Source organism: Thamnophis sirtalis, unplaced genomic scaffold, assembly GCF_051295495.1.
Source record: "Thamnophis sirtalis isolate CommonGarterSnake01/CBP01778 unplaced genomic scaffold, rThaSir2_p1.2 scaffold_3, whole genome shotgun sequence".
Classification (NCBI taxonomy): Eukaryota; Metazoa; Chordata; class Lepidosauria; order Squamata; family Natricidae; genus Thamnophis; species Thamnophis sirtalis.
The window spans coordinates 128,780,652-128,791,545 of NW_028261383.1; the positions used below are offsets into that span (position 1 = coordinate 128,780,652).

The 10,894-nt window shown below is 41.1% G+C and overlaps 1 protein-coding gene across 1 annotated transcript; it reads right to left on the reverse strand.

The window, feature by feature from the left end:
- Positions 1-5,662: 5,662 nt before the first annotated feature.
- On the reverse strand, positions 5,663-10,265 carry TOB1 (transducer of ERBB2, 1). Its single transcript, XM_014059844.2, has 2 exons — positions 10,055-10,265; positions 5,663-7,549 (listed from the first exon to the last, which is right to left on the reverse strand). Exon 2 carries the CDS (start codon positions 7,403-7,405, stop codon positions 6,407-6,409), a length of 999 nt encoding a protein of 332 aa, XP_013915319.1. The 5' UTR covers positions 7,406-7,549; positions 10,055-10,265; the 3' UTR covers positions 5,663-6,406.
- Between the last annotated feature and the right edge of the window lie 629 nt (positions 10,266-10,894).

A 10,894-nucleotide genomic window follows, 5' to 3' on the forward strand; every position in this document is an offset into this window, starting at 1 on the left:
AAGAGAGCATGCTGAATCAGACAGTTTCCTTTATCAGTTTCAGAACCAGATACACAAGCTAGACACTTTTTATTCAAACCTGATTAAAGCAGTTCGCAGTTCATATACCAACCTGATTGCACTGTGCCCGTAATCTGTATTGTGAATGATATCCACAGAGTTACCGGGCAGTTCCAGTACAAGTAGTCCTCGACTTACAACAGTTCGTTTAGTGGCCATTCAAAGGTATGATGCTGGGGAAAAGTGACTTATGACCATTTTTCACACTTACGACCGTTGCAGCATCCTCATGGTCACATAATCAAAATTCAGATGCTTGGCAACTGGTTCATATTTATGAAGGTTGCAGTGCCCTGGGGTCATGTGATCACATTGTATGATTTTCTGACAAGCAAAGTCAATGGGGAAACCAAATTCACTTAAAAACCTTATTACTAACTTAACAACTGTAGTGATTCATTTAACAGCAGTGGCGAGAAAGGTTGTAAAATGGGGCAAAACTCGCTTAACAAAATGTCTCACTTAACAACATAAATTTTGTGGTCATAAATCGAGGACTTTGTCAAAACACGCACCAATATAAAACAAGAGTAGTGAAATTTCCTGACACACAGAATTGTATAGTGACCCCAAAGGAGAATTTACAAGGGCATCGCACTCCAAATGCGGCTTCCAATGGCCACTACCAGCAAAGTCGGAATTTTCCTCTTGATCCAACTTCATCTCACTGGGACACTTGAAGTCACAAGGAAATTAAATCAGCAAAGTAGATTCTTGGCAGCTCACTCTTTAATGAATGGAAAACAGCAGTGTGTCTTGTGTGTGTGTGTGTGTAGTGGGTGGGGAGAGGGACAGAATTTGACAGAGCAGGAGAAAGAACAATGAGCCCTTTAGAGTGAAAATAGTAGGGGGAGGGTAACTAAAAAGGAGGAGGGAAAAAAACCCCCAATAAAAACATGTAGATGACAGGACCGCGATACTAGTAACTATCACATTCACATAATCCACTTAAGGTCTTGAGTTATGGAAATGTGACTGGCTGCAAATAACTGCCACATGTGGTATAGGCCCAAACTTTTAAAAAAGTAAGTTTGTATATAAATCTTTTCGTATCAAGTTCATGTCTAAGGAATTTTGCTGTTTTACAGAAAGTCCATTCGGAATTCTTCATCAGTTGCCCTCTCACCCCCACATGGACAACTGATGAAGAATGGCATGTTTTGGGCTTTTCCATAAAAATATTTCTATCAGGACCACTGTTTGAAATATAACATGTGGTCAACATTTTGTATTTTATCAAGCATAAGTGAGTCAGAAAATATACACTTAACCTACATCTGGATTATCTATACACTGAATGGAGCTGCCCTTTCCATACATTAGAAACTACAAGATGTGGCATGGAGTAAGCACTCCCAAGCCACAGACTGAGTCATGGTAAGGACATGTGGTTAGTTCTACTTCCTTTCCCCCTTTTTTAGTTTAAACTACGTTAAATAGCCTGCCCAGAATGTAAAAAATGTAATTATAAAAATGTGATCTGCTAACTTGGACTGTGTCACAATCTAAGTATGCTGTTACTGTATGATCATACTCTTTCAAACATGACTTACTCTTCCTCTACCAATTCTCATAATTATACCAGTACTTGAGTCAAAATAATGATGAGCACAATACAGCACAAAGTCACTTGAATTGTAATGGCACTCATTCCCCAATATTTAATGTTGTTGACTGATGGAATAATAGATAGCCTTTAAAAAAAGAATCATATTTTTACAGGTGTCCCTGGTATTTCTACACGCCCAAAGAGATTGGAGGGAAGAGCTGTAGAAAAAAAACCTTTGTTATGTGACACTGTATATTTTGAGGAAAAAATAATAACAGCTTTCGAAAGATTTTAATGCTTATATTTTTCTGACCTTAATTGTATTAGAAAATCTGTCGAGTCAAATTTTGGGATCATACATTAAGGCAGTAGGCTTGAAAGCAGGAGTGAATTCTAGTTCTGCCAGGGATAGAAAGCCAGCTGGCTTACCTTGGGCCAGTCCTGGGGTGGGTTCCGGCCGGGTTTACTGCCACTTCACTTGTGCGCATGCTAGATGTGCTCTGAGCGTGCATGCATAATTCAATTAAAATTGTTCTGCGCATGCGCAGAACTTAAAAACAAAATGGCAGTGCAGATGGCGCCGGCAGGAGAACCGCGCTGGTTCGGGGGCGTGGCAGGCTTGGGTCACTGCCGGTTCCAGCGACCCAGGCTGCCATACCACTACCAGTTCGACTAAACCAGGCTGAACCGGTAGGAACCTACCTCTGGGCCAGTCCCACCCTCTGAAGCCTACTGACCTCACATGGTGGTGGTGGTGGTGGTGGTGATTGTGGGGAAAATAGGAAGGAGGTTTATGTTGGATATGTTTGCTTTATTTGTAAAAATAATAAAGGCTGGATACAAATAAATAAAAAAACATACTTTATAACTAATACCACGTTAATTGTACCAGGTAGCGCAGACTCATGACTTTATCCACTGCCAGGAATGCCTTCTTAGTTTCTTATTTTTAGGAATCCCAAGCAGATGTCATGTCTTCTTGTTTGAATTACACACTGTACTTAATCATTATATCAACACCTATATTGCATGTGATATTTTAAAGCAACATGATTAGTCATCTATGATTTGGTTGTTTTTATGACCCATCTGTGGCACACCAAGGAGCAAGCACAATGCCCTTTGTTAATGATTGTGGCCAGAGTTAGCACATGTGGTGGTTACATACATATAAACCAAGGAGGAATAACTGGTATTAGCACCAAGGCCTCTAAGGCTAAATTGTATAAGGTGCAAACTAATCATCACTGAATTCAATGGGGAGCAAGATCAAAACATTGAAGAAGTGAAGACATTTTGTTTGTTTAAGCTAATTAAATTAATCCCATTATGTTACTGTGCATTTCTTTTTGGTTCTGCGGTAGTCTTTTAAGAAATATTCTCTTATATTCTGTTAAAAACCTCATAATCTAACTCCAGCTGAAATCACGAGTCATTATGTTCTTTCTGGTTTGTGTGTGTAATGTTATTATTTATCTATGAATTAAGTTGCACTTCATTGCAAGCAAAACTCTGCGCTCCTTGAAGAACGAATATTCGAGCTCTTAACTGTGTGCTCTTTTATAATTACTGGTATTAAAATATACATTTTATTACACTTGATAACTCGGTACTATCTTTGAGAGTCTTTATTTTAATGTTAAATATTGCCTATATAGTTTTGGCAAAGATGTTGCCAGACTACTGTACTCATGATTCATGGGTCATAATTAAAAACAAAACAAAACTGTAAAACTACACAGCGTTCACAGAGGCATTGTATCCATGGTGCGTTTATACCAGTTTTATTACTGGTTCGCTTGTGCGTGCATGCAAGCTTGTGCGTGTGCACGACATCTGGGCAGGTGGGCGGAGCCTTCCTCTGCCGCCACTACCAGTTTGGCCGAACTGGGCTGAACAGGGAGCAATCCACCTCTGCATTGTATTAAACAAAAATACAAGTCAGAAAAAAATGCTTGTTTGGCACCCTTTTTGATAACCTAGCCAACTTTTTCTCAAATGTGGTTTTCTTCCAAAACAATACAGTAAAACCACCATAAGCACATTGAAGATTGAGTATCTTTATAGGTGACCTGTTAGTTATTATCACCTAACTGAGCTGTTCTAGAAAAACTTTATTGTAACAAATCTCAAATATTCAGCTTTTTGGATGTCTTTTCTTAACGTAGGAAAAAATAAACATACATATCAGGATTGACTGTTCTTCACTGCGGTTTTACTTTGAAATAGAAGCAGCTAAGAGAATGTGCTGAAAATATTCTATCAGCAGTTGGAGAAATACTCTGAGACATCTTAGAATGTATTTTTTAAAAACAAAAATACAGCAAAATTTTCCTGTACTTTGTTAGCTGAGCTAATTTGTGTAACGCGTTCCTAGATTGTATGAATGCATTATCCAGCCTTATAGGAGTTTGCTGCATAATTGTAACCTTGCTATTTAGAATTCAAATTGTAAGGAGTCTACCCTTAATTCCAGGGACACTTCACATCTCAACAGTAACTACACTGTTATTCCCCATTTCCCATCTGTTTCCATAAAGTTTAATTTCTTGGTTGTTGAAATAGAAAAGTATTCAAAACACTAATGGGAAGATCGTTGACCAGTGGTGTCCAGTCTTGGCAACTTTAAGACCTGTGGACTTTAACTCCCAGAATTCCACAGCCAACTATTTTTTTGAAGTACACAAATCTTAAAAGTTGCCAAGGTTGAACACCCCCGATTTAGATCTTCCTAATCATGAGCGGATTGTTAGTTGCAATGCTGCCTAGTGAAGGCATGCATTTCAGGTAAATGCCTAAACCCAACCCAAGCCATTTTCAATTTTAAGATTTCTAGAAGGACTGACACAGATCTTCTTATAAGCACAGACAGGTCTTACTTCATATAAGACAGATTTGTCCATTGAAATAACGTAGTGCTTGCCGAGATCCAAGAAATACTTCACAAAGTTCACAATAAGATGAACTTCAGAACAAAAATCTGAAGTTCTGCCTACTCTCTTTGCTGGTTCTTCAGAGCCCGATTTCAGTCTTTATAAAACAAAGATTACTATGGTGCTAAGCAACATGCTTGATTCTATTCCAAGAATTGTAAACGCCCATCTCATCCCAACTTGAAATCAGCATGACGACTGAATATCATCATACTGAGATCACTGGAGTATCAGACATTTTACACATATTATCATAGAAGTGTTACAAAACTGCTCTGATGTTACAACAACATACAACACGGATAGATCGAATTAGTTTACAGGCCTTAAAAAAGCCCAACACTCCACTCTTGCTCCAGGCTTCTGTACTGTGGAAATGATAGGGCTAATTGGATATGCTAATGCCTGTTCTTCTGAATGGTGTTCATATCGAAGGATCTAGGCAGGTTTTATTTGGGATAAGGAACCCCCCCTCTTCCTTTTAAAGTTTAAAAGTAAACTTTATTGGAGACCTACTGATTTTATACTTCATAGCACCAGCTCCTACACTATTAGAAAACAATGAAGCTCCTGTGTAAGGGGCATGCTATGAGAAAATAGCAACTTTCTTCAAGTTGTTTCCTGGCTTTAAATCCAAAATATAGAATTGAAATGCCCATTTACTGAATTTTATGCCTCATGAATCCAGCATCAATTTAGTTACCAAGAATACTCCGTCAAAACTGTCACACAGGAAAATGTGTATCGGAACAGCCAGATACTGAAAAACTATCCTAGAACAGCAGCAGCCTTCTACATTATAATTGCACAGAAGGTATTTTTCTAGAAATAGGTGTGCCACTAATACATTGCAGCAGCCTCTGGCAGCTTGCTTGGTTTCTATACTCGGTCAAAGGAGGCACATAGGGACTCCTCTGACTCACCAACATGAATGCAATTTCTTGTCACCTGTACCTATTGGGCGAGTGCTCAAATACAAAGCTTGCTTTGGCATAATTTTTAACAACACATTATCATGAGGCATCAGTGTAACCAACTTCTTTAGCTGACCTATATTCTGTTCTACAATATCAGTGTACTACTATATTATTTAACCAATAAACCAAGACCGCAACAGTAATTGAATTTTAAAGAATTTTAATACAAACTTAATATAAACTATTTCAGTCCCTCTCTTTAACATAAGACATTGACTCAAAATACTTTTATACCTTTTTCAAGTATTGCACAATGTAGGTACAAAATTAATATTTACGATTACATTTTCTTCCATAATATATAGCAAAAAATCTTTAAACTTTTTAACAGAAAATACAATTTGTGTTTCTTTCTTGGAAAAGTTTTCCATACAGTTTAAATTCCACCACTTAAGGAATATTTGTACACTTTTTAGAATTGATGTTTTTTTAAGATGGATTTTATAATTTCAGTAAAAAAAATACAACATGAAGCTGCTGCAGTTGTCACAGATCACTGTAGTAAAAAGATAAAAATGCAATACCATGTTGTAGAAACAATATATACTCTGATATTTTACAAACTTTGTACTAAATTAAATTATACAATTAGAAAAGACCAATAAACCCATTTATTAGTGCCAATTTTTTATGTATAAAAAATCAGCTGTCCTTGCTATATCTTAAATACTGTAAGAGGCCATATCTTGAATATATTTAATGTACAGTCAGTAAAAAATAACTTTGTGCTTGGTTGGCAAATGAAAAAAAGATGCATGTTGTCCTTATCTAACCAAGCTTGAATGTATTCATACTACAAGCTTTTTAGAAAAAAACTCAAGAGGTGAAAAAGTTAACACCCTTGGGTACGTGCATTTCAACTTGTACAATATGATTTGTATTTTTGTTTAGTTAGCCATAACAGGCTGGAATTGCTGGTTAGAGTACTGCATGCTATTTAAACTGAAATTCAAGCCATCCACAAAAGACTTTTCATTTAGACCTCCGTAGGCTGCAAACATATCAAAGGCATTACTGTACTGGAGAGGACTAAGGTTAAGGGGATTGTCTCCAGGGAACAGGTTGTTTGTACTACCTTGGCCCTGCACATTAGGGAAAATGAATTCCTTTGCGTTAGGAGAAAGGGCAGATGTTTTCTGCTGCTGTTGTGATGGTTGTTGCTGTTGTGAAACTTGCTGGCTGTTGAGGCCAAGACCATAGAGAGAGTGCATGGAGGATGAAAGAGCTTTCTGTTTCAGCAGATCGTTGACATTCAAACCAAGATTAGTGGGAGAAGTGCGGGCAACCTTGTTGGTACGGCTGCTGTTCTTCATTTTGGTTGAGCCAAACTTGGTGGCAGCAAACGTGGCAGTGGTGAATGTTAAAGGCTGAGTGGAACGGGGCATGAAGGTTGGGCTCACAGTGGCAGAATGACCAATGGGAGGCGAAGGAGAGCTTGATACAGATGATGTGGGGTCGCTAATTGGCATGAATACCTGGGCCTCTGGGTTAAAGCTATTCTTGATTTCTTTATCTAGTTCACATCCATTTTCACTGGAATCATCCACATAAAGCACTTTCACTGGTCCCTTTTCACCAATTTGGTATGAAACCTCAAATGGGTCAATCCAAACACTAAGATCCTGAGGCAGATTGCCACGAACATCATCAATGTCTAAACCACTCTCTTTGGATGCTTGTTCAATGACTGGGTCCACTTTTTCGCCTACATGTATACATCTAAACCCTGATCCTTTATATGGCTTATCTGGATACCAGTGCCCTTCATACTTCTTCTTAAGCAGTCTTTCAAGTTCTTCACCAAAAATGTTCACACGTCGTCTGGGAAGCTTATTGTACAAATATGAGATAATAAAATTGAGTGCTACTTGTATTTCAAGCTGCATAGCTGCTACAGCACAAAATTACAGTCTCTGTTTCAAACCACAACAATCAGGAAAAAAAGTTCAAAATACCACAGGAAAGCAAAAATTGTTTTCAAAGTGCTGATTTTAGTTGATAATTATTCTTCACCTTGAGTAGTGTTGTTCCTTCATGAGGGGGTAAAAAAAAGAAAAATCCACGTAAGAAAAGTACAAGAGAAAATGAGCAAGGCCTATTAAATTCACACTTTCCCTAAAGCAGGCTACATTTCTTACAGGCAGTATCTGCACTACTGCTTGGTACTATTTTGCAAATACTACGTAGGCTAATTAGGTTAAATAGTCCAAATACAAACTACTATAAAAAGCACCAATAACATGTCTGAAAGTATAACATTCCAAAACCTGAGTTTTGTTTAATTGTGTCTTTAATGTCTAACTGGAACCATAAAAAGCCTACCAAACATTCTGTAGCAAACCTATTTCTTAGGATTCATAGAATTCAATTGTAATACTTGGTATTATTTTCTCTACTTAGATTAAAATAGTCCCTTCTGTTAAAAGCTATCTAATATAGCATTTGCAATATTGCTTCAGCTGAGTCAGAAATGTCATAAATACTATCTTTTGGCAGGTTAAAAAAACCCCTACATATGTCAGCTTCCAGAATCATTTTTATTATTTAGTTACAAGCATGACATGTACATTCATTAAAGAGAAAAAAGCAAAGAAGCCACTCTAATTCTACAACAGCTTACTAAATCAAGACCCCTTGGGAGGATTGGGGGGGGGGGCGGGGCGGGAGATCATTCCATAATAGAAACAGTACTCAACCAGAACATACAATCCTTACAGGAATTTTTTCCCTTCAATTATAAAGCAGTCAAAACAACTTTAATTACAAATTAAAATGAAAAGGTAAATGTGAACCTGCTTGAAAATTATATTGCCAGCTTTTAAATTAATTTCCCTATTTAAGTTCCATCTTTAAGCAACTTATAACAATTAATAGTTGTATTTCCTTTCATATTTTTTTTCACTGCACTGCAACATTAGCTTGAAATCTATCAAGTTTATAAACCAGAGGGGAAAAATCTACTTCAAAATTTCTAAAATTTGCAATAGTTGATTTCAAATCTTCTCAAGACATTTCCTTTCGCCCTCCTTACATGATAAGAGAACCACCAGCTGATAAGGCAAACTTTAAAACATTTTGCTAGATCAGCAGTGGGTGGGATAAGGAAAGATCAAGGGCAAACAGAAGATATTTACAAATGACATATGTAAGGTACAGAACTGATTGAGGAAGCTCTTTAAAATTATGTATCCATTCCTTTAACTCCCTTGCACTGTAGGAAAGATATTGCCCAGGGAGGGTAGATGCTGTACAGTATGGCACAAAAAGACTCAAATATTTCAAACGCTTATCTATTTTTAACACAAACCTTTTTAAAATCAGTTAACCTGGCTAATTACATCAATCATAGTAGTGGTGGTGAGAGAGAGCTGGAGAAAAGCAAGTATCTTAAGCAGAGTAATACAGCATTACATAATCAGGCAGTTGAGTCTCATTAGATTTCTGCTCACAGCTCTCCAAGCTCCAGCAGCAAGAGAAAAGTGTTTTCTATAAAGGGGGGGGGGGGGAATGATTGGCTAAGGCCTCTCTCTCTCTCTCCCTCTAACCAAGCCCAACCAAATCCTCTGCCCTCTCATTGCCAATCTATTTTTGCCCTTTATACCATTTGGGACAGGAAGAGACTTCGCAAAAAGTGATACAACTGTGGCAATGCTAAGGGGGTCATTTAGCTCAGAAGCCCTCTCACCACCACCACCACCACCACCACCACCACCCCATTCCTATTGTCTGGGGTTTTTTTTTAAAAAAAAAAACATTTCTTCCCCCGTATAAAAATCGGTCGCCTCCCTACCTCAAGAAACCTTCACCCTGCAAAAACAAAAAAGAGAAAGAAAAAAAAAGGATACATCTCCCCTTTTCCACCGTGTGGCTACAGCGCTACAAACTACTTACACGTACAACAAAAATCGGCCTGTCAGCCAACACCTCCTCCCCCCAACCCTCTTCCAGGGGGACAAGCAGCTCAACCCAGGCCGGTTTCCCCCCTCCCGTCGCCCAGTTCTCCTCCGCCCCTCCGCGGAATTGGGAGGGGGGCAAACCCTCCAACTGCCCTCGCTGCGCCGCCCCTCCAGCCCCCTCCCACCCCGTGGCTACTAGGGAGGGGCCGATCGGCCAGCCCCAGGCACAGAGCCAGCAGGGATCCCGGCGCGGCGCGAGCAGCCGCCTGCCTGCCTGCCCGGGACCCTCCTGCCCGAGCCTCCCTCTCCCCGCATTCGGCCGGGAAGGGGCTCCGCCCGTCGGTCCGTCCGTCCGTCCGTCCGTCCGCGCCACTCCCTCCTCCTCCTCCTCCTCTTGCAGGGTTGTGTCAACACCCTCCGCCGCTGCCCTGTCAGCCCTTCTGCCAACACCCCGCTCGCCGCCACAGCCTGCTGCTTCGCTCCCTGGGCGCGCCGTCCATCTCCCCACACGAATGGCCGTGAGGGCCGAGAGCCCCCTCCCCCGAAATCCGCCAGCCATCCCTCCCCCCTCGTCCGCCTCAGCGCCGGTCTTCCTCCTCCTCCGCGCCCCCCCCCCCCAGGAGTGCGAACGACACTCACCCGAGTGAACGGAGCAGGTGGCGTGACTGGTAGTGCAACAATTCCGGCGAGAGTCCCGAGGGGTGCGGAGGGCACGGAGGGGGCTCAGGAGTGAAGCCCCATTCCCCGAAAGGAGGCTCGGGAGAGGGGGGAAAAAGGAGGATGGCGCTGCTCGCCTCCGACCCGAGAAATGCACGCACCCCGCACGGCAGCTGCTCGACGCCTTCTTGTAAGCGCCCGAGTGCTCCTCCGGCCCCTATATATCGCCTCCCACGCCCCGCCCCGTTGGGCCCCGCGTGGTTACGCCCACCCGCTCTCCGCCCACCATTTAGCCGGGCCCCACCCACTAGCCTGCCAATCGGTCGCCTTCGGTTTCAACCGCTACTGCCGATAGGGCCTTTCCGCCTGCCAATAAGGCTGCAATCCCCGCCCCGAGTTCTCCCCCCCCCCTCCAATCCTTGTCTTCTTTTCTCGTCCGCCCTCTGCGCTGGTCTCTTCTTTTTTAGTTCTTTTTAGGGGTGATTTTAAAAAAAGGATATATAGATAGCTATATAGTATATACAGACAGGTATTGTGAATTTTTCTGTTGCCCAGATGGCTTTATTATAAAAAGCCTTACCCACCGCAAAACTCTCCTGACATGGGAAGAACGCGATTCTCTGCATGTTTCACTAAAGGATTAGGTAACCAGGAGAAAAATACATTATCTGCCCCCTCCCCTCGCCTCCCCGCCTTGCATCTGAGCAGAGATGTTTCTCCCCTCCTTCTGCATCACTCTCCCAGCTTTCGTGAGACCCAGATTCTTAAGGATTTCCTTTCTCGGTGTTGACAGCTGTTTCCAGCTTCTGTTTATTTCACTCC

Bases quoted from the DNA above. Each gene is read 5' to 3' on its own strand.
- TOB1 (XM_014059844.2), bottom strand. From the start codon at position 7,405: ATGCAGCTTGAAATACAAGTAGCACTCAATTTTATTATCTCATATTTG.